General features: G+C 37.6%; 1 protein-coding gene across 1 annotated transcript in view; it reads left to right on the top strand.

The window, feature by feature from the left end:
• MACF1 (microtubule actin crosslinking factor 1) overlaps positions 1–24,629 on the top strand; it is a 297,622-nt gene that overhangs the window by 156,822 nt on the left and 116,171 nt on the right. The window contains 18 exon segments of the mRNA XM_039850987.1: positions 758–862; positions 1,464–1,559; positions 2,679–2,804; positions 5,322–5,352; positions 5,355–5,473; positions 6,754–6,908; positions 9,781–9,907; positions 10,458–10,641; positions 11,050–11,219; positions 13,310–13,488; positions 14,138–14,276; positions 14,929–15,122; positions 16,232–16,394; positions 17,288–17,371; positions 19,862–19,969; positions 20,160–20,258; positions 21,602–21,754; positions 22,057–22,145. Of these exon segments, the coding sequence (XP_039706921.1) occupies positions 758–862; positions 1,464–1,559; positions 2,679–2,804; positions 5,322–5,352; positions 5,355–5,473; positions 6,754–6,908; positions 9,781–9,907; positions 10,458–10,641; positions 11,050–11,219; positions 13,310–13,488; positions 14,138–14,276; positions 14,929–15,122; positions 16,232–16,394; positions 17,288–17,371; positions 19,862–19,969; positions 20,160–20,258; positions 21,602–21,754; positions 22,057–22,145 (2,321 nt within the window).

Below are 24,629 nucleotides of genomic sequence, written 5' to 3'. Positions count from 1 at the left end.
ATTTTTAAACATTTTGTAAATCTTACACAAAAGGAAACTTTTTTTTACTAACACATACTTTAGATACTTTAATTCAATTAATTTAGAGTTTGATTTTTAAAAAGGAAAAATAAGCTTCTCCTGATTAGAGAGTGGCATATGATCCTTCTGAAGAAAAGAAGAAAAGCTAGATCCAATAATACAATAACCAGTCTGTATGAGAACGGAAATTAGGCTGTGGTAGTGATATAAAGAAACTGCTTGGAAAGCATCAAGGAGAAGGGGTCAGATATAATAGTAAGTCTCAGTACCCAGCTTCACAGAAGAGCTGACATCTAAATTGGGTCCATAATGTTAATAGAATTTAGAGCCAGAGGAGGGCACTGCAGGCTAAGGGAATAGTCTGAGCAAAGCCAGCCAGTCAATGATACAGATCCACTGGTGTATCAGATGCTGTGTTAGGTGGGTGTTGACACGAACTAGCCATGCTAGCCAAGTTATCTCCTTTTACTGCTTCCAGTGCTCATCTGTGTTCCCCCACTTTCTCAGGTCTGACGTGAGTCCCATATCCTTTGTGAATCATTCTCCAGTAATTCCAGCATTTTTGCTCTTCTCTGAAATCTTCTGGCATGTACTGTTTATACATCTCATTTTGGCACTAATCCAGTAGCCAAAAAGCTGTAGGCTTTTTTAAAGTAGGGCAGAGAACACAGTCTTTTCTTTATTGCTGCTCTTCCCTTAATAGCACTGATTGCATAAAACTGAATTCAATTTTCAGGAGTTGATAATGGAACTAGAGGAGAAACAGGATGTGTTTCGGTCTCTACAAGATACAGCAGAGCTGCTCTCACTTGAGAACCATCCAGCCAAGCAGACTGTGGAGGTATGTGACTTGAGAATATGTGAGGGTCAAGTGCTCAGAGGTGGATGTTATAAAAGTATTCAGATCAGAGGCTCTGTTCTGCCGAAAGAGCTAGAGGAAGTGTCAGGATCACTTGTCTTGGGTTTTCTCCCTTTTCTTCCCAGCCCCCAAAAGACCGCAAACAGTTTGATGGTCTAAAGAGAATACTACAAGAAACAAGAATAGATATTAACTTCTAACTTCATGGGAAAAGTGAATTGGATCATAATTTTTCAAATAACTAGACAGATTCTGCCTCTTGGTGTTGTTTCTTTGTGTGGAGAAGAGAGACGGTGGAGTAATGCAGGAGGGATTTATTTATGCTTGGGTTTTGATTGGCCAGATCATTTGGTTGTAACCATGTGTGGAAAAGGCCTTTTCTGTGTAACCCCTTCTAACAAATCCATGTTGGCTAAAAGCAAGCCTCTTAGGGAAGCATTCAGCAGCTGCTAGTCAAGTATTTCCACTTATCTTCTGTTGGCCTCTCCATCATTAGCAGAGTTGTACTTAAAAGAGAGCATTGCACATATACATTGGATCTGTTAAATTCATGCCCTTCTGTGTGTGTGCTTGATTGTTGCAGGCTTATAGTGCCGCTGTCCAGTCCCAGTTGCAGTGGATGAAGCAGCTGTGCTTGTGTGTTGAGCAGCATGTGAAAGAAAATACTGCTTACTTTCAGGTATGTGGACTTTGTGTTTGTCTGTGTGCATGTCTGTGTGTACATGTGTGTGCATCAGAGAGGAGAAGAATATTTGTTTTCATTCCGGCAAAAAATTGTGTGTGTGTGTGTATGTGTGTGTACATGCATATGCATGGGAAAGGTGAGGTTAAAAACTCATCTACATCATTTAGCTTCTATTGTATAAACCACCACCCCAAAATTTAGTTCCTTAATACAATAATCATTTAGTTAGCTCATGAGTCTGTGGGTTGACAATTTGGGCTGGGCTCAGCTGAGTGGTTTTTTTCATCTTGCCTGGCTTAAGCATGGCTGCAGGCAGCTGACAGGCAGGCTGGGGGCTAGTTGGTCCCAAATGGCATCACTGTCATGGCTGACAGTTGGTTGGGGTATGTAGGGTACATCTATATACAAGTATGTAACATCCAGTAGGCTATCTTAGGCTTCTTCCTACAGTGCCTGTGTTCCATAGCAATAAGAGAAAGTAAGCCCCAGTGTACTTGTTTCTGCGTTGTCACATTTATTAATGTGTCAGTGGCCAAAAAAAGTCATGTGGCCATGCCCAGCTTCAACGAAGAGAAATAAACTCCATTTCTTGATAAGAAGAGCTGTAAAATATCAGGACCATTTTTTTCCTACAATCTGTCACAGCATAAAGATTATACTACTTGTTTTCAGGTGAGGGCAGGAGGAAGAAATAAGCTATTATCTCTATTTGGTTTTGTCCTAAATTAAATAACCCTATCAGTGTAATCCTATCAATGAATTGAAACATTTAATCACTCTACCACTAGACTTTTGTAAGATACACCTCACAGCCAAATGCTGTCACTAGCCAGAAGTCAGGAGGAACCAGCAGTGATTTCTGAGGGGCTGAAACAGACTGACTTTCCCACAGAGTTCAGTAGCCTTTGTACTCATTACCACTAACATTTCCCGGTCATAGCATTATAAAATCTCCAGTTTATACTTCTGTGGCCTTTGTAATGAACCATCACTAATCCAGGAGAGAGTGATCAGCTTTGCTCAGCTCTGCACAGTAAGATTGTTCTTGCTCAGTGAAGATCTTGGTGTTGTGACATATTGAGCACAAGGCGCCCCTCCCTTCTATCCCCACAGTTCTTCAGTGATGCACGAGACCTGGAGTCATTCTTGAGGAACCTCCAAGACTCCATCAAACGAAAATATTCCTGTGACCATAACACCAGCTTATCCCGCCTTGAGGACTTGCTTCAGGACTCCATGGTGGGTGTCGTATCAGTGGGATGATTACAGAAACATACTCTGAGAAACAGAGTAAATACTGTCAGCGGCTGCTGTTTATATCCTTGAAAGCTCCAGGGCAGTGGGTTGTTGTTATAATGTTTGGGTCACATGCAGATAGAATTTAATCTATTTGTTCTTTTTCCTTTTTTCCCTTCTTTCTTTAGAGAAGTTGCTAATAAGATTCCTTTGGGTATGTTATTGAAATAAAGGCCTCTTCATCTCCCCCTCGTGTTCCTCATGCTTCTTTTGCATTGCTCTTATCTATTTTAATTCAATAGCGGGAGCCAAAGATGAAGTGTAGAGCATGAAAAATAGGGTTAAAAGGGATTAACTGATATCAAATTCTTTTTTACTCTCTCATGCAAAGAGAATTAAAACAAAACAAAAAAACTCCAATGAACTAGACCTTAGCCAAATTTTTCCTCCTTGGCAATTTTCTTTTGGTAATGATGAAGTACTAGAAAATTTATTTTAATTGAGGACAACATTAAAATCTTATTTAGATGTAATGCAATAGTATCCAGTATATTTATGTAGCAATATTTACTTTTTAAAAATAGTATCATCTAGTATTTAATCCAAATCAATTTTATATTTATTTTCTCCAATGAATTATTCCTTCAAGAGTGCTGGTAATGAAATCAGCAACGGGACTACTTACATTATTGAATGTATATTATATAGAGTTGCCAAGACAGGGCTCAAGGTACATCTCAAATTGAGATAGAAATATGTGTGTAATAGAGAATTATATTTCCTGAGGAATTATATTTTATGAGAAGCTAGAGGATTTTCACATTTCAATAAAATATTATAAATAAGAGAACCAGAATAATTCAAAACAGTGTCGTTTTTTCATGGGTGGAGATTTGGGCATTTGTGAACATTAGTTTTTTTGTTTGTTTGTTTGTTTTTTACACTTTCAAGTATTGTAAACCTATGAATGGGTTTACATTCAGTGTTTCACCTGGGCAAATAACCTGTTAATTAATTTGGAATGAAGGGTAAAAACCTGACTTTTCAGATGTTGTCTCTAGAATGTCTGTCTCTTGGAGGTCCTTGAAATATGAAGGAGGAATATAATAATCCTTGGCTATTATCTCCTCCCTCCCACAGAATACCTTCCTGTCATAGGGTAACTTCTCTGCAATTGTTGTCATATCTTCTCTTCTCGAGGGTTGCTGCTCTGTTCCCTCCTCTCCAGGTCAGGGGCATCGGGTTGGCGGCGTCATCGGGGCATGGAGTCACCTGGGTCTGCTCCTCAGCTTGTCCTCAGCTTGTCCGTCAGGTTCTGGAGCATCTGTCCTGGCTTCTGGTTCTTTCAGAACTTTTACCACGCTGAGCACTTGGTCTCTGGAGTTTGAGATGTTTGGCTGTGGGTTAGACAGAAATTGACATCTTTATTGCAAGGACAATGACACGGGTAGATCAGCTCTCAAGTATGGAACAATGTGGCTGTCTCCCTGATATATTCCATTCCTCTTTCTTAACTAATAAGTTAAAGTTGTATTTCTTCCAATCATGCTCCCGGGGACAGGCACAGGTAGTTTATTTAAGCATTTCTTTTTCTTTACTTATATATTCTTAATTCTTTAATGGCATTTCTTAACATTATTAACTCTTTACTCTCATTACATCTACTTCCATCCTAAGAAAGCCCTCTTCTGGGGAGTTTTTATACCTCAAAATGGGCTTGAAACATCCTGGTTAATCTTTTACTCTAATGGAATTGGTAGTAGATTGCTACCAATTTTTTTGACAAGAGGTTCGTTAGTTTTTACACAATTGGGTTTGCAGAGACTTGAGAGTTTCAATTTTGCATGGCATTGCTTTTCAAAACAATCAAATTTACATGACTGTGGCATAGCAAGATACTAAAAAGTAAACTCTAAATCATTTGTCATGCCTTCACTGACAGTATGGTTTGTAGACTGTTGGTTGAAGAAATAAGATCTTTTTGTAGAAAGTTTGATTCAATTGAAGAAAGTAAAACATTTGTGGTAGAGCTTGGGAGATATAATTTAAAAAAAAAACAAAAACTTTAAAGCGTATAACTCTAGCTTTCCCTAAGCAGAAGGCAATAACTGGCTTCTACCAGTGAGAAATTGAATAATAGTAAAACAATAACAACATCGTTATTGTTTTTAACATCCATGTTCTCTGAATCTGATTTGGGAAAATCCTTTGTTAGCTTTATAGCTGTATTTAACAGCTAGAAGTTCTTTGTTTTATTTATTTTTTTATTTTGCATGCGGCTTTATGGTTCATTGAAAGGGCACAGGGAGAAAGCTGCAAATTTTGAGTCCAAAAGTACTTGGTAGAAAACGAGAAATATTCTCTCTTTTTCTTTATCTTTGTGATTCTAAGATGGCTCCATCAAGGATCCCTATGAGAAATGGCATTCTCTGAGGGAGTGGAGCATTCAGTTTTCTTTGTTGACTTAGTCACCCTGAGTAACAACATTAATGTCCTTTGGATTTTCTTCTCATTTTGTAGGATGAGAAGGAGCAGCTTATACAGTCCAAGAGTTCGTTGCCAGTCTTGTTGGAAGATCAAAAACCATTGTTCAGCTAAAGCCACGCAGTCCTGACCACATGCTAAAGAGCACCATTTCTGTAAAGGCCATCTGTGACTATCGGCAGATCGAGGTAAGGAGGCAAAAAGGGTACCTCTGACTCTGGACGGAAGGAAGGGAGAATGGAAGCCTTAAGTTATGCTTATTATAATAAGGAAAAATCAAATGATAGAGTTTTTAAAAATTAGAACTTAAACATGCTCAAATCTTTATCATTAAAAGCTTCACCTCTACAATCTTGATCTGCTCCCTGCCTCTGTGATTGGCATCGCCATCTACCCAGTTGCCAAAATAGTGACAGAAATGATACTTTGTAGCATCTGAGAGATATCCTTGACTTCTCCCTCTTAACCCCATAGCTAGTAAGATTACCAAGTCAACACTAATTTGTAAATAAATATCTCTTAGATATATTTCTTTCTGTCTGTGCTGCTGCTGCCCTAAGTTACACCATAATTTCTTTTATTTGGATCATTTCATCAGCCTCCGCATTCAGTGCATTCTTTGTCTTACCACCAGCACAATCTTTTACAAAAAACGTCACTCCCCTGCTAAAGTCCTACAGTAATTCCCCATTTCTGTTTAGAAAGTCTAAATTCCTTAATGTGGCTTCAAGGACAGAGTAATTTTTTTTTTTTTATTTCTCTAACCAAGACTCAAGTCCCTTCCATGTATTCATCCCCTGGTAAATTCATTTGTCACACAATATTGTAACTATATACCCCACCAGAATTTGTGGAATACAGACAATGTTTGTCAGCTTGCCATTTTACCATTTTTGTCTCTAGTGGCCTAGCATTCTTTCAGACATGTAGTGGGCTCAAATATTTGTTACACAAAAGAATGAACTTTTCTGTACTTTTCTGTCTCAATATTTCTGTCTGTAAAATAAGGATAATGCTGCTGGTTTCTTGTTTCCCAGGAGAGAATTATTGATTCCAAATGCTTAAACATTTTCAGGGATTCGGGTGGGATGACAGTAAGGGAAGAGGAGGAAGTATCACAGAAGCAAAGTTGTATTGATGGCCCTTTAATTTTTACCCTAATGGTTATGGATGCAGAGATGGCTCTTGGAGGTCTTACAGTCTCTTTTTACCCCTGATATACCGAGTTTCTTGACATATAACAGGCATTTAATAAACACTTGCTTCCTTGATTTATTTGATGTCCACAACCTTTCCTGTGTTAGGTATTTTTATGTGTCATCTTTTTGTCAGAATCAAGAACTCTTAGTGATGACAGATTTCCAAAATGATTTTTTCTTAAAGAATTCATAGCCTTGGGATCAGGCTCCAGGTAATAATAGGTTATTGATTTATCCACTAGCAATAACTTGTAAATTTGTCTCTTCAGATCACTATTTGCAAGAATGATGAATGTGTGCTGGAAGATAATTCACAAAGGACCAAGTGGAAAGTAATCAGCCCCACAGGGAATGAGGCGATGGTGCCATCGGTCTGCTTTCTCATCCCCCCACCCAATAAGGATGCCATTGAGATGGCCAGCAGGTAACTTTGCTCAGCTTCTACTCTGTACTGCCACCTCTGCTATTTGCCCTGGGTCAACTGATGGAGGGATGAATCTGCATTTGTGATCTCCTTGAACAGAGCAATCCAGTTTTAAAGCTTCATTAGGGAAAGACCTCCTATTAGGATATCAAGTCTTGCACTACCAACTACATAGTAGATTTTCAGTAAATGCTTATGTTCAATTGAAATATATTCTATGATAATTCTTTTAAAAAGAATTCTTGGTTATGAAACAATTTACTCTTAGATTAATTTTCACAAATGATAGTAATTTTCTTTAATTTCTTTTTTATTAAAGTAATGTATTTTTTACTTTATTTTTAATAAAAACTAGCAATCACCTTCTCACCCCAGAGTTTTGCTTCCCAGATTAAATAAGCAGATTTTTCTGGTTTTAACTCCAAATTTTTAAATAATGTGATTTTTCCAACTTTAGTTTCCTACTCTAGGAAATTAACATTTAGCTTGCTGCACCCACACCTGCATACACTTTTCCTTTTCTCATCTTCCAAATGTAGTTATGTCACAATTTTTGTTTAAATTGATTCTTTTTGTGTTATTATTATATTAAACTCTTTATAGCTAAGACTCACCCCATTGTGCCTTACTTCTCTAAACTCATCCTCTGCCAGTCTCCTTGCTTGTGCTCAGTTCTAGTCGCTAATCTTTTTCCTGTTTCTCAAACACCACACAGATATTCTTTCCTCAGGTCTTTGTGCTTCTTCTGTTTACTTCAGATATTTACATGATTCACTCCCTTACTTCATTCAATTCATGTTATTGCCCTCATGCAGCCTCCCCGCCACCCCACTTACTGCCTATCACTCTCAGTCTCCTTTACTCATCTTTTTTTCTTCAGAACACTTAATACTGCCTAACAGATTATGTATTTGTTTATTGCCTTTCTCCTCCTGTTAGAAGTTCCAAAAGAACAGGTTTTTGTGTGTTTTTTTTTAACCTCTATAGCCTCAGCACCTAGAATCATTCTTGGCACATAGTAGGTGCTCAGTAGGTGGTTATTGAAGAAAAGAATGAATGGGTGGGTGTATGAATAAATCATTTCATTTATTTTATTGTATAACTTTTTGTTTCCTTGGAGATGATAATCCTTTTGTTTTTAAGTTTGCTTAGTTATCTATTTGCATATTATGAACTTATTCCCTAATTCTCCTACTTTACTGTAAAAGGCTTCTCAATATGACCAAACACCACAGATAATTTTTATTTTCTCCTGGAAACATTTCTTCTGGATCATTCTATCTTCCTTTTCCAGTCTGGGCCTGCTGTGTAGACCTGCTTCAGTACTGCCTCCCTGGCATTTCACTTCATCTTCATCCTGAAGATTTTCTTTACCTCTCTTCTGTGCTAGACCCTCTGATTCCTAGAAACCAAGCCTTATTTATTGGTTTATTCCTTGCTTTGAAGAGAGTACGGTCTCCAGTAGCTTACTGAAAAAAGGGTACATGAGACATAAATTTTTTTGAGACCTCTCATATCTGAAAATGTCTTTCTTTTCCCTTCATAATGAATTGGTCATTTACAGAATTCTTTTGGAAATTATTTTCACTCTAAATCTTGAGGGGAGATTCTAGCTTCCAGTATTTGCTGTTGAGAAGTACAGTACCATTCTCATTCTTTATCTTTCCTTTTTTAAATACTTTATACAACTGTCGGATTCTTCCTTTGTAGTGAGCAAAACTGTGGTCCTGACAAATGCATAGAATTGTGTATCCCCCACTACAGTCATGATACAGAACAGTTTGAAGGAAATGATGCAGAACGTTTTGAATGAAATCTTTCTCTCTAAAGCTTTTAAAATTCTTCCATTTGTCTTTAATCTGTGGAGGGAATGCTCTATGTTCGGGGTAGTCTTTGTGCTAACCCTGAGCTCAGACTGGAAACCCATATCTTTCAGATCTGGGGAAATTTTTCTTGGATTATTTAATTATTTTCTTCTCTGTGTTTCTTCTGTTCTTACTTTCAAGAACTCTAATTTGTCAGATGTTAGACCTCTTGAACAGATTCTCTAATTTTCTTTCTGTTTAATATTTCTTTGTATTTTTATTCTTCTTTGAGAGTTCCTGACTTTTATTTCAACTTTGCTGACATTTTAGTGGAAGTTTTGGAAAAAGAGAAGATAAACTAATGTGTTTAATGTCTTTTATTTAACTGGCTTTTAGTTTTCCATCCTATTCTTAATATCAACATTTCTCATTTTGAAGAAATTCAAGGTATGTTGGTATTTGTTGAATATGTCTGTGTATCTGTGTGTTTGTAAGTCTTCCAGAAGTTGAAATTGAATTAGGCATGGATGCTTAAAAAAAATTCTTCTAAAGGTCTTCATACTGCAGTTTCCTTTTTATGTGTCAGATTAACTTCTTAAATTGCTATTAATTTCCAAATATTTTAGCAGTTTTGTAAATATATAAAACATAGCAAATCATTTTGTAAAGGTCGATATTATCATTTTTAGCAATCATTTTGTAAAGGTTGATATTATCATTTTTAGCAATTATAAACGCAGTTATTGTACCATGACTTTTCTCTATTATTGTTTTCCCTGGGTATTTCCTTTCTGACTTCTCATAATTATATTGCATTCAGGTAACACTTACGAGATTACTAAATATGTGCTGACATACTATAACTAATAGTGTAGCAAATTCAAAGTGTTTGGGGATCTCAATTTAGTTCTAAACATTCCCGTGCTGTTAGGTTTGACTTGTTGCCTTTCTCTGCTCAGCATATAAGCTCAGTTCTGCTAAGGCAATCACATTTTTTTCCTTAGAGGGTCTCTAATATGAAGCTCAAGTCTTGTAAAAGATATAACCAGGTTCTGTGTTGTTCCTAGAGTGGAGCAGTCTTATCAAAAAGTGATGACCCTTTGGCATCAGCTACACATTAATACCAAAAGCCTTATCTCCTGGAACTATCTAAGGAAGGACCTTGACCTTGTAAAGACCTGGAACCTGGAAAAGGTAATTGTGAAAACTTTACCCCAGGTTCACATCCAACTGCCAAGATTTGTTCAAGAGAAACTTTTTTCATTATTTTAAGACATCTACCCACCCAATTGGAATAATGGAGAGTCAGAGATAGTGTTTCAGAGTTAGGGGCCTAAGGATCTTAGGAACTAGAAACAGCAGCCTGAATGGTTAAAGAAATTCCTAATGAAATAAATAACATATTTGGTCTTCCTGGTAATGGGAGAAGGCCGTAGTCTTCTTCCTACTGCAAAACAAGCATCTCTTTGGCATAGATATATGTAGTAAAGGGAATACTGGTGAATTAACCGCTATTAAGGGTTATGTCCAAGGGGGCACAAAGGTGCTTCTTGCGATGCTAGTGATGTTCTGTTTCTTAATCTAAATGCTGATTATGTGGACAAGTTCAATTTGTGAAAAAAATCAACATATTTACCATTTTGGTTTTGCACTATTTTGCATCTATATTAAATGTCAATAAAAGAGAGGGAGAGATGCTTGTGTTTCCATTCTACTGAAATTTCTTATGGCTTTCCCTCTCTAGCTTCGATCGTTAGCACCAGAGGAGTGCCACCAGGTTATGAAGAACCTTCAGGCCCACTGTGATGACTTTCTGCAGGATAGCTGTGACTCGGTGCTCTTCTCAGTGGCTGATCGTCTGCGCTTGGAAGAGGAGGTGGAGGCTTGTAAAACCCACTTCCAGCACCTGATGAAATCCATGGAAAATGGTGTGTGCCTTGAGAAGAGGGAGAGGACTGGTGGAATGAAAGCCCTGAAGGGTGCCACTAGACCGATCATAGTAACTAGAAAGTACTGTCACCACTAAAATGAAAAATTTGTAGAGATGAATTCTCAAAATCAGATCATGGAAGAAGAGGCCCTATTTCAGTCTCTATTGTTAATTGACCTATCATGTTTTTTTGTGGAAATAACATGTTTGGATTTTTAAAGATCATTATATAATGCAGGGAATTTAGAATCAGGCATGAGATTCCCCATATAAGGTCTTGCTTTCATTGGTGGAATATCAGGTCTGCTAGAACCAGTGGTGTCTTCTGTCTGAGGGTGAATCTGTTGTTTTCAGGTTTGCTGATATCTGGTGTGGTGCTTAATGGTCTGTGCTTGTACATTCACAGAGGACAAAGAGGAAACTGTGGCCAAGATGTACATTTCAGAGCTGAAGAATATCCGACTGCACCTGGAGGAGTGTGAACAGAGGCTAGTTAAACGAATTCAGACCCCAGCTAGTTCTAGAACTGACAAAGATGCCCGGCAGGACAGTGCATTAAGGATTGCAGAGCAAGAGGTAAGCCCTAAGAGCAAGATAGGTGCTGGTTGCCAAGTAATTGCTTTCAGAATGAATCGAATGGCAAGAGAGTATGGATCTTAAGAAATAAGGCAAGACCATTCTAAGAAATAAAGTTTAATATTCAGTTCTTCTGAAGGACGTTTTATTTTTTTAACTTTTTATTTTGAAATAGTTTTAGAAATACAGAAAAGTTTTTATTCTCCTATACCCTTCACCTAGACTCCCCAGATGTTAACATTTCTCTATATTTGCTTTATTATTTCCTTCTACATATATGTATACAAAATAATAATCTTTTTTTTTCTTAAGAGTAAGCTCCCGACATGATGCTCCTTTACCTCTAAATACATCAGCGTACATTTCTCAAAACAAGAATAGTCTCTTACATTCCTATGGGATAATAATTAAAATCAAGAAATGAACATTGATATAGGACCTTATTAAAATTTTTTCAGTAGACCTAATAATGCCTTTTGGGGTAGCACCCCTCTCCTGCCTCACCCTCTCCCCCTTGCCAAGAAAACAAAAAGTGTTTGATATAGGAGTCAATCCAATATCACACATTGCATTTAGTTGCTCTGTCTCTTTTTAGATTTCTTTAACCTGAAACAATGTCTCTATTTTCATCATCTTTCATGAGCTTAATATTTTTGAAGTGTGTAGGCCATTTATTTTGTAGAATGTCCCTCTATTTGTGTTTATCTGAGGCTTCTTCATGATTAGATACAAGTTACACATTTTTGGCAGTAATACCACAGAAGTGATGTTGTGTCCTTGGTGCATGATATCAGGAGGCATGTGATGTTGATTTGTCCCACTAGTGGTGATAAGTTTTATCACTTGTTGCTATTTTCCGCTTTACAATTACTAAATATCTTGTGGGGAGATACCTCGAGACTGTGTAAAAACCTGTTTTACATCAAAGTTTCACCAACTAGTTTTAGCATCTATTGTTGACTCTTGACTGATTTAGTCTGACTTTTGCCAAAAGGTGATTTTCTAATTCTATCATTCCTTTTACATTTTAAAATTTCCATTCTATTAAAAGAGAAGAGCTTCCCTTCCTCCCTCTCTCCTTTCTTCCTTCTTTATGTCAGTATGGACTTACAGATTCTTATTTTATTTAGTGGTTTGTAATTTGCTACTATCTTTATTTTGATGTTCAAATATTTCCAAATTTAGCCATTGGGAACCCCTTCAAGTTGGCTTCTATGTCATTTTAACATGTCATCATTATTCTTTGAGTGCTTTATTATTTCTCAACAAAGCAGGTTATTCCAGGTTCATCTTGCCAGCCCCAACCCTGGAATCAGCCACTTCTTCAAGAAGTCCTACTTCCTTTAGGTGGTGAATGTTATTTAGAAACCAAGATCTGGGTGCCGAGTGTGCTCATTATTGATGGGGTGTCACTGCTCTAGGACTGCTCAGCAAGTAGAGCTAGAAAAATACTTACAACCATATATGCATACACACATACAGACACACCCCTGTTATTCATATACACCTATATCTATACATACATCTGCTCATATGTGTATATATATATAAATATATCACAAAGGTAGATCAATATATTTCTCTCTCTCTCTCTCTCTCTCTCTCTCTCTCTCTCTCTCACACACACACACACACACAAACACACCTGTCTCCACCCAGTTCCAAACCAATACCACAGAACTTATTCTAACCTTTCCTCTTTCCCTTCCCTAAGACTAAAAAACCTACTTCACATTATCTGCAACAACTTCACTTATTGCTTAATTCTAACATGTAGAGATAGTAGTTTCAGAACTGCTAACTCATACTACTATAAAAACTAGTAGTTAACTGAAGTTCACTGAAGTTATTTCTAGTTCTTTTTGTCATTAGCCTAAAGGTATGTTGATAATCCAGATACTTTGTTCAGAAATTAGTTCATATTCTTTCCCTTCTGTGCCCTTCAGTGATGTTTCATAGTCTATTCAACCACTCTCTTATATTTGGCATTTAGGTTGTTTCCAATATTTTGCTATTACAAATAAGGACTTCTTTTTACTTTCTTTGTTTCATTCTGTCTCCGTCTTTGTTGTATGTCTTATTCCTGACAGCGTACCCAAGAAGATTTGCAGCAAGTGAGGTCAGACTTGGAGGCTGTTTCCATGAAATGCAACAGCTTTCTCCATCAGTCCCCGTCTGGTTCAAGTGTCCCAACTCTGCGCACAGAACTCAATCTGGTGGTGGAAAAAATGGACCATGTATATGGTCTCTCCACTGTTTATCTGAACAAGTGAGTAAGCTGAGGATTTGGGTCCAAAAGGCAATGTTTTCCTTTGGGATGAGAAGGGAAAGTGTCCAGAGTTTTTCATGAACAATCCAGAGAGACTGCAGATCTTGAAGAGCATGCACCCATGACAAGAGACCTTGGTTTTAGTTCTAAGTATGGAGCGGATTCATATGGGCCGCAGTGAACAAAATGCCAGTGTGGGTGTTGATTTGCAGTGTTAGGACTATTTTCTACCTCATTTCTGTTTAATTAAATGCCTCTGGAAAAAAAAAAAGAAAGAAAAAAGGACTTTAAAGAATAAAAAGAAAAATTTTAATCTAAACTAAATACTGGTTTTTGAAGGTCTTCCCTCTACCTACCTATCCCCACCTTGAGGAATAACAGATCTTAGATTCTTCAGTGTGTTGAGTGGGTTTCTGGCCTCATGCCTTTTCTCCTATGAGTTCATTGCATGTGTATATATCCCAGTGCCACTTAGAACTTTAATTGGCAGCATGTATACCATGCTTTCTTTTTTTATGAAACTGTCATCATCTAGTAATGATGAAATTGATTTCGGCAGTTATGTTTTCTGAACTTCTTTATAGTGCCCCAGGTCTGTGGTGCAGCTCTCAAAATGAGTGTGTTAATGAAGGTGATTTTACCCTCACAGGCTCAAGACAATCGATGTTATAGTGCGTAGCATCCAGGACGCTGAACTCTTGGTCAAAGGTTATGAAATTAAGCTAAGTCAAGAAGAAGCAGTACCAGCAGATCTCTCAGCTCTGGAGTCCCATTGCTCTACGTTACGGGTTGGTTGTTCTGAGTGTCTTAGAGGTTGACGTAACATACCCATTACTTCGGGTTAGCAGAGCAATACAGTTTTGGATGGCATGACACTGACTTAAGGTTGTATTTGAACTAAGCAGAGTATCATATTTAATGTATTTTAATATGGATTCCACGAAGAGACTGAGAAATACGTCTAGCTAGAAAAGAGAGATAAAGAACTATGCCTATTTCTTTTCTCCCCAATGAAATCAAGGCATAATTGAATACAATTAATGATTTTGCTGTAAAGTTTGTAAATCACTTAGCTGTTATCTCATTTGATTTTCGCAAGCATATCTGTGAGGTGGATAGGGAAGAGATTTTCATCTCCATTCACAGGTGAGAAAACCAAGATTCAGATTGGGTAAATGACTTGTCTTGGTTTCATGGCTTATAAGTGGTGGAGCCAGGTTTCACACACAAGTTATTTGCTCATTTCTCTTTACTATACTGCCTGCCATTGACTTCCCAGTGTGCATGAGGACTGTGGAGGCACTTCTTTGTAGGGCATAGCTTCTGAATCACAAATATAATGTGGAGCCAGCCGTAGACCATGTCCTTGGGGTCTACCTTAGTCTGAGTTTTTTACTTTTTAGCATGGAATATATTTAACCTGTACTTATGTTTTTATAGCACTGGCTTAGTGATGTGAAGGGCAAGAATTCAGTATTTTCAGTCTTGGATGAGGAAATTGCCAAAGCTAAGGCAGTAGCAGAGCAGCTGAGTCGTCTGACCCCAGAGCGAAACCTGGATTTGGAGCGCTATCAGGAAAAAGGCTCCCAGCTGCAGGATCGTTGGCACCGGGTCATTGCCCAGCTTGAGACCCGGTAAGTGGTGGCCTCACCTTTTTTCCTATTAGAGTTCAGGGACTAGACTTTAAACTAGACTTTAAACTTTAAACAAAAAATGAGTTATATCTGTGTGTTCACATTTAAAGGTAGGGAGAGGTAGAAATTAAATGACAGCATTAATTCTGGGCAAGAGAAGCGACAGGAAGTTGGGATCACCGACCCTGAAGCAGACTTGAGGCTTGCTTTTGGATCAGCAGAGATGGTCCTATTAAACTGTGCCTCTCCTGTGGTGTCCCTGGTCTTACCCAGTTAAGCCATGATGACAATGGTGTCTTAGAATATAGACTGGACAGATGACCTGGTGATCTTTTCTCAAGGACAGAACTTGAGTTCTAGTTCTTATTTTACTAGTTTGGAATCTAAATATGAGCCGTTTTCATAGTGGACCTTTGCAGAGTTTCTTGCTTCCTTTTCATTTGTTAATACAGTGGTTTTTATTTCTGTAACTTAAGGTCCTGTTTCCGATGACAGATTTGAATTAGGAAAGACAGAAATCAACCTATCTGAAGCTAGGCTAGGCAGGCAAATATATGGAGAGAGGAGTTATCACAACTTGTGTAAGTTTAGATTGATTCTCTATAATTGATTTATTATCCCAAGGCTGGTTAGGCTATCAAAAGTGATATAAGAAACTGTTACTGAAATTAACAGTAAATAACTACTATTTTTTACTGATCCCATCCCCACGGTCCTCTCAAGAAATTACAGTGATTCATAATTCATTGCTGGGGTAATCTAACAGGTACTCTGTGAACAGAGGACAGAAGTGTACAGCCAGTACTACCTATTGGCAACCCTGGTAATCCTTGGCAACCTAGGTAAAAAAAATTGACAAGGATTATCATGGGATGCTAGGCCCCAGGCAATTTCCAAGGCCAGCAGGGCACAACTGGTTTCTATTCACTTTTTACTTGGTGGGGCACTGGGTACATGCTTTCACTCAGAATTGCATTGCTGTTCCCCTCGAGGATGTATCCTCTGTGGTCACGCTTAACTGGAGGCATAAGCTAAGAAAGGAATTGCTTCATTTATTTTATTGTATTGATACCAAGATATCTGATAGTAGTCTTTCTGTGCTCCTCCAGCCAATCTGAGCTAGAAAGTATTCAGGAAGTTCTAGGAGATTACAGAGCCTGCCATGGAACTCTCATCAGATGGATTGAGGAAACCACTGCCCAGCAGGAAATGATGAAACCAGGCCAGGCAGAGGATAGCAGAGTGCTATCGGAGCAGCTCAGCCAGCAGACGGTGGGTGTGGCAGTAGCACCATGGAAGTCAGTCTAGTGGGGGGTGTAGGGGAGGTTAGATCATCATAAAAGGAGATGATGATATGCTAGCAATTAAGCTTCTCCTCAAATGGCAATACATTCAAGCCCCCTTTTCGGAAAAGGGTTCAAGCAGCATGATCTCAAGATACTGATTTTGCATTTAGACCAGAGGACCTATAAGGTCCCTTTTAATCTTCAGTTTCTGTAGTATGTATTAAAATCACTAGATGAACAGATTAAAATTATCTTGTTTTACTTTCTTCGATATTACATTTTATTTACTTGGATTAGAATATGGGAGAATGAAAACCCAGGGAAACCTGTGAGCGGAAGAAAATTATCTCATTCAAAGCAGTTTTTATTTGTGGGTATTTTGGGGTTTGTTTTTGTTGTTTAGCATTATAGTTAAGAGTATGAAGTTGAGTTATATCGCCTGGATCCAGTCCTGGCTTGCTCACTTATTATGAGACCTTGAACAAATTACTTAATCTCTCAATATTCTACTTCCTCATCAATAAAATAGACATAGTCTGTTATTTGTTCAGCCAATCTCATAAGGTTATTGTCGTTAGGATTAAATAAAGCGGTACATGTAAAATATTCAGAATAGTGGTTTTCAAACTGTGGGCTCCAGACTAGCAGCATTAGCATCATCTGGAAGCATGTTAGAAATGCAAATTCTCAGACCCAAAGCCAGACCTAGCAAATCAGAAACTCTGGAGGTGGGGCCCAGAATCTGTGTTTTCTGCAGTCTTCCAGGTGATTCCCGATGCAGCTAACAGTTTGAAAACTATTGCCTTAGAACCTAACAGATGTTCAGCTGTTTCAGTGATGGTCATGACAACAATAATGTTATGATATTTTGGTTCCTAGGATTTGTTTGCAGAAATTGAGAGAAATCAAACAAAACTGGACCAGTGTCAAAAATTTTCCCAGCAATACTCCACTATCGTAAAGGTAACTTTACATGTCCCAAAAGGAACATAAATGATCTCCAGCTTAGGAAGATCTGCATTGTCACTATAGATTTGTTGCTGCAAATCAGCAGAGTTCTTCTACTAGAGGCTGGCCCCATCTTTCCATTAGTGTGGGTGTGTACTCCTTGTGGCTCTGCATTTGAGGATGCTCAGAAGTACCAGACATCAGCTGTGATTTGAGGAGTCTCCATTTGGATCACCCACAGGCCTCTTAAACTTACCAAGTCAAAAATACAACATTTGGGTTTTCTTCTCAAATATGCTTCTCACCGTCTTACTTATCTCAGGATATAGTATCACCATTTTCCTATTTGCTGAGGCAAAACCCATGAGCCATCCTTAACACTTCTCTTTGCCTTAAACTTTCTGTTCAGTCTGTGAACAAGTTGGCTTCATCTTCCAGTATGTCTTGGATCCAGTTGCCTCTCATTACCTACCCACTCACCATTTTCCTGGTTTATATCCAAGTGAGGAATCTTTCCTAGACTGCCTTAGTACCTCTGAGCAGATCTCTTGCTTCTGCTCCTGCCAATAGGCTATTTTCCCACACTGTAGAGAGACTCACCTTTATAGAACATACTGTATGTCATGGAATCTCAGACACCAGTGATTATAAGCCTTACCATTATTTTATGCTCTACCAAAAGAGAAGAAACTCTGCCAACTATGCAAATGCCATTGATTTTAGAGATTCTAAAATGTGGGGAAAATGTATACCTTATAATAGATGAAACATAGTTAATTGGATCCTGTCACTCTCTGGCTCAAAACTGTCCAATATCATACTCATAATAAAATTCTGAATCCTTATATGGTTTATGAGGCTATGGATGATCTGCTTCCCCACTTCCTACTTTTCTGATAACATCTTTAAATAAAAATGACCCAAGATTATTATATATTTACTTATTTACTATGTGCCTTCTCACTAGAATGTCAGTTCCAGGGTTTTTTCCTGACTTGTTCCCCACTATATGTGTAACACTCAGAACAATGACAGGCACATAGTACATGCTCAACAAATAGTTTTCAAATGAATGAATTTCTTTTAATAACAGAAGACTTGGTGTCACAAAGAATTGAGTTCAAATCCTAGCTTCATCATTTTCCAGGCTTCAGACTTTGAGCAAGCACTTAGCTTCTCTGAGTTTCTGTTGCTATATTTACAAAATGGGGACAGTAACTAACCTTACCAAGTAATTGTAAGGATTAAATGAGATAATGTATACATAGGACAGTGCCACAAACTTAAAATACATTCAGTAAATAGTAGCAGATGCTTTTATTATTACTACTACTATTTTTTTTAACAGACAGCACAAAAAATCTCATTCCATGTGTTCCTCATGCCTAGAGTTTTCTAAGGAGACAGTAGAAAACAGGACATTCTGGGCAAAAGGAACTGCATAATCAAAGACATAGAGGAATGACCATACAATGATTATATGAGGAAATAGCAAATATTCTGGTAGAGCTAGAAGGTATATGGTACATAAGAAGCAGTGACTGGAAAATGAGAAGGAAGGTTGTGGCCAACCTATGAAAGGCCTTGTTCAGTTCCTTTGACTTTGCCTTCTATTCTTTCTCCTCAAAATGTGGTCTTTGAGTCAGGAGCATCACCTAATAGCTTGTCAGATATGCAGAATCTTCAACCTACTGGATCAGAGTCTGCATTTTAACAAGATCCTCAGATGATTACTATGCATGTTGATACTTGAAAAGCTCTGCTCTGTGTCATCAAAAGCTTTCAAGCAGAACACAGTAGTTATTATCTTTGTGTTTTAGAAAAGTTATTCTGGTGGCAGGAAAGTAAATAAGAGTTTCTTGCACCCATCCTTGTAAGAGATGAAGAGGGCCCGGACTAGGGCAGCATTCTCAGGATTGCAGAACTGACAGTAGCGTGGCAGCCTGAGAAAGGCATTGGTTTAGAGGTTGGAAGGCTGATTCTGTTGCTTACCCATTGAATTAACTACAGGAACTCACTTCCTGTCTCTGGGCTTTAGTTTTCCCATATGTGAGATGAAAAGGAATGGTCAGCAAACATCAAACTGCAAACTCAGAGGTCAGTAAACTCTGACCCACAGGCTAAATCCAGCCTGCACACCTATTTTTGTATGGCTCATGAGAAATAGCTAGAAAAATCATAAGACAAATAATACTTCATGACACCTGAATGTTATATGAACTTCAACTTTCAGTGTCCATAAGTAAAGTTTTATCGTTACACAGACTTGCTCTTTCATTTACTTATGTCTTTGATTGCTTTCACTTACAATGGCAGGGTTGAGTAGTTCTGACAGATAGTATGGCCCAGTAGTTTCCATCTGGCCCTGTACAGGAAATGTTTCTAACCTCTAATTTAAAAAAATCAGCAAAATGCCTTCCAGCAGTAAAATACTATGATACTGTTACATGACGTGTGTGAGCTATAAAGCCCTATGTAAACATAGTGAAATTTCTTCCTCCTCAGGACTATGAATTGCAGCTGATGACATACAAGGCTTTTGTAGAGTCACAGCAGAAATCTCCTGGCAAGCGCCGTCGCATGCTTTCCTCTTCAGATGCCATCACACAAGAGGTGAAAGGGGGAGAAGGACATAAGCCACTGTCTTCCCTTAAGGAAGATTCTTTTGTTTGGGCCTTGCAGTTTGACTTAGGGCTCACCTTTCCGTTAAGCATGTGACTTCATGAAAACTTCCTCATATTTTCAACTATTTTCGTTTACTTTCTGGCAGAAAACTTATCTAAATTGTTTTTTCGAACCATAGTTCATGGACTTAAGGACTCGCTACACAGCATTGGTGACCTTAACAACTCAGCATGTAAAGTATATCAGTGATGCGCTCCGGCGGCTGGAAGAGGAGGAGGTGAGGATAGTTGGATCCTAAATCATCTTGAAAATGGAAGTAAAAACCCTATGCCTATCTATCAGAATTTAAAGTACACACAGCTGATTTCATTATTCACAGTGTCCTGTTCTACGAGGTTGCTGTAAATGCTTCATTAGCAAATACTAAACTTCTGCACCTAGAGGGAGTATAGTGAGTGTTAGGTTTCTCTGGCCTCCGATCACAACTTTTTTATCAGCAGATAAAGCATAACCTTGTTTTCCGTGTTTTTGTTTACAAACACCTTATTAAGTATATTTTGTTGATTCACGAACATTGAACTCATGGCCAAGAGCACTCTAAGTCACTCCTGAACAAAGCTTATTTAACACACATTTTCTTTATAAGGCATGTTACAGCCTTCCTATACTTAGGATCCTACACAGGACAGCACTACACTTGGTCCATTTTAAACAGCACAATCACCAACAAAAAAACACAAAAATATGAAAACTATGGCACTAAATAGACTGTGAAAAGAACACTTGTTTATAGTATAAGAGCTGGAACAAGAAGATAGAGTGTCACCTTGTTCTACCCCAGCTGGGAACATTGGGCAACCAAAATTTTTTGCCATTCTGCACGTCTGAGAATGACTATGAAAATGCGCAGGTATTGATTTTGAGGTTACAAATAAATTTTAATGAGTAGATCACAAATAGGGAATTGTAATAATTATGAGGATTGACTATATACTAACACTCCCATTTCCACCTATCTGTATTACAGAAATAATATAACTATGAAGAATGGAATATGAACAGAGATCCTTAACAAAGTGTAATTTGTTAAAGAGAAATATTGGAAACATCTAGATTCTATACAATGAAATATGAAACTATTAAAAATAATGAAGTAAATCTAAATGAACTGACATAGGAAGTTATTCATAATATATTATTTGGGTAATAAAAGCAAGTTAGAATGCTGTGTGTAATTATGACTTCAGTAAAAACAAAGCTGTATGTACCACAAAGACACAACATGAGCATGCAAATAAGTTTAGCAGTATATATACCAAATTTCTAGAGAAATGAGATTAAGGAAGTATATGTTATGTATTTCAGATTGTTTGAATTTCCTGTAATGATATGTAATATTTTGTAATTATAAAAATCTTCTGTCTTTGTAAAATAAGTTTCCACATATTCAGCCACTCACAAAAGAAATGCTTTTGGAGACATTGACCCATACCAATTTTTGCCAGGATAAATTTAGCAAAAATCTTCCTCTATGTCAGTACCTACCTCACTTAATCTCTGTAGACTTTAATCTCTTCACTGTAACTCTCCAACATACTGATTTTCTATTTCCTGTTCTAGAAAGTGGTAGAAGAGGAAAAACAGGAACATGTGGAGAAGGTTAAAGAACTTTTGGGCTGGGTGTCTACCCTAGCAAGGAATACACAAAGCAAAGCTACCTCATCTCAGACCAAAGAATCAGCAGACATTGAAAAGGCTATTTTAGAACAGCAGGTGAGTAGAAGGTCCATCTGTCACAATAATATATGATAATGCATTAGGTGGAATAATACAAGTCACATATGGGCCACCCAGGAACAATTGTTATTACAGTAAATGTTAACTCGCAGTACTTGAAACTTAAGGAGACATCTTATTTATATTTCTACCTTTTTAATCAGCTAAATATAGCTCACTAGTAATAATTTAACGTAAGCTAGGGTTTTTTTTAGGATTTTAAAAAAGTTATTTCAAATCATTTTTGATGCTTTAATTTTTAAGGTTCTAAAGTTTTTCTCTTTATTTCTACTAAATAGGTTCTGACAGAGGAGCTGACAACCAAGAGGGAACAAGTCTCTGAGGCCATTAAAACTTCACAGATCTTCTTGGCCAAGCATAGTCATAAGTAAATATTAAATGAGAGATTATGGCATGTTTGGGGAACCAGATCTACCTGTCTAAAACTTAGGGCTGTGATGAGAATTTAGGCTGGAGAATTAAGGGCAGCAAGAACTGATTATAAAGAGCCTTTGTAGTTCACGCTGAGGAGTTCACATTTTATCTATGTGGAGGGATGTTAAACATGATTGGATTTTGTTGGTAAAGGTTTCTAGAACAGTTTATTAATAGAGAATGGATTGACATGAGGCAAGAGTAGGGGCCTGAGAAACCAGTTAAGAGGTTGTTCTGATAATATAGGCAAGAAATGACAAGGGATGGAGAGGGGAAAAAGATTAAAAAGATATTAAGGATGATAAACTTACAGAGTTTGGTGACAAACAGAAAATATCAGATGTAACTTTTTGGTTTCTGGATTAGGTCACTGGGTGTATCGTGATACCATTAACCAAGAGAGATATTAAGAAGAAGGTGTGGATTGAGGGAGAAGAGGACATCTTTAGTTTTAGATGTTATAAATGTGAAGATCCCACAGGACATCAGAATGGAAATACCTAGTATGTATTAGGAAGCACCTAATACATTAATTTATGCCTTACACAGTTCCGCTAAAGTTATCTAAAGGACAGCTATACATATAAATTTAGAATTGATGAGAGAAGTCTAAAGTGATGGAGATTCGAGTCATCAGTATAGTAGAAACCATAAGAGTGAATTAGTTAATAAAGGCTCAAGGTCTTCACAGTGCTTCTCAGGCCTGTAAAGGAAGCTAGAAAAGTAAAAGAAAATTATGAACATATCTCAGAACTAAAGAGAGAACAGTTCCGAAAAGAAGGAATGGTCAGATCCCAAGAAGGTTAAGACTGAGAAATGTCTGTTAAATTTGGCAAATTGGAAGTTTTTGGTGAAAAGTTGGGGGATGGTGTCAGATTTAGTATGATAGGGAGCACATGTAGTGAGGTAGGAAGGTAGTGATAGTGAAATTACACTACTCTTTCAAGAAGCTAGCCATAGGAAAGGAAAGAAATAATGCATGCAGTAAGTAATTAAAGTAGAATATATACATGATCAGAAAAATAGTTTTGTTTTCTTAAAATATCAGAGGGTGTTAAGTGTATTTATGGACCATGTCTCAAGGACCAAAGGGAGAAAGATATTGAAATAATCGGAGAGGGGTCCCAGAGGATAAAATTCATCAGTGGGTAGGAAGTACAACCTTAAATAGTTGGAACAGTTTTTTCTCAGAGATCTGAGGGAAAGATTAGAAAAGGTATGGATAGAGGTTGATAAGCCAGGAGTGAAGCTAGAAAGTGAGAGAATTAGTACCCAGTGGTCTGTATTTCCTCTTTGAAATAGAGAGGTTGTTTGATGAAAGTTGGAGTGATGCTGAGAGGAAGGAAGGAAGGATGGACGGGAAGCCTCCAAGAGGTTTGTCAGAAAGCATTAGAGTCCAGTACAGGTTGGAAACCAGTAAGAGCTCTTCTACATGGTTGTGGGATTCCCTACCCTCTCCACCAGATATACTTAGCAGCCTGTATGTGGGAACAGAAAAGTCCAATGGCTTGATTGGTCTTGGGCTAGAGTTTCATCAGATTAGTGAAGAGGAAATGCAAGGATAATAGTAAGGAACTGACTGAGATGATGAACTGTGGGGTCTGGACTCTAAAGAGAAGAAACTGAATATTATAGAGAAGACTGATAGATTAAGAGAAAATGGAGGAGTCAAGGAAGACTTGGGAAATCTCAGTAAGTTGATGGATAGTTGTAATACGAATCATAGGATTCATTCTCAAAAACAATGTAGAATGAGAAAAGGAACTTGCAAAATTCACCAGATTCAACATAGTGATTGTTTCTGGGGAGAAAAGGAAAGTAACAGGGTTGATGACAAATACTCATTGGACTTTATATCCATAATGTTTTATTTGTAAGAAAGAGATCTAAAGCAAATGTGGTAAAATATAAAATATGGTAAAGCTGAATAGTTGGATAAATGAGAGCTTGGTATATTCTTCTCTTTGATCTGTTTAAAATATTTTTAAAAGAGGTATAAGAGTAAAAAAAAACTGGAAAGTTAGTGTTATAATTAGAAGTTATAATTAAATAGTAGATTCTTGAAGTTTAAAATTTCAGAAGTGGAAAAATTCTTGATCATCGATGGCAGGGTCAGGTTTGCCATGTGTGGGGTGGGGCTGAAGTGGGGTGGAGGCCATTTGGATTGAGAGGTTGCAGGACTACAAACGTGAAGTGTTAGACAGTTGGTGACGTGAACATTAACATCACCAAGAATCATGACTTGATTTAAGGTGGACAAGAAAACGTTGAGCTAGATGCCAAAGTGTTCCATGAGTGTGGAACTCTGACTCGATGATCCAGAGTCAATAGTGACTAAGAATACCATCCAAGATGGAAGAGTCATAATTTTGAAGCAATAAAGGACATTTTAGAGAAAGGTTTTTCTCTAAAAGAGCTTCAATTCTTCATCTTGTAG

This window comes from Pteropus medius, unplaced genomic scaffold (assembly GCF_902729225.1).
Source record: "Pteropus medius unplaced genomic scaffold, Ma_sr-lr_union100, whole genome shotgun sequence".
NCBI classification, from domain to species: Eukaryota; Metazoa; Chordata; class Mammalia; order Chiroptera; family Pteropodidae; genus Pteropus; species Pteropus medius.
The sequence above is the reverse complement of the archived record's forward strand: the minus strand, read 5'-3'. Positions and strand labels throughout refer to the sequence as shown.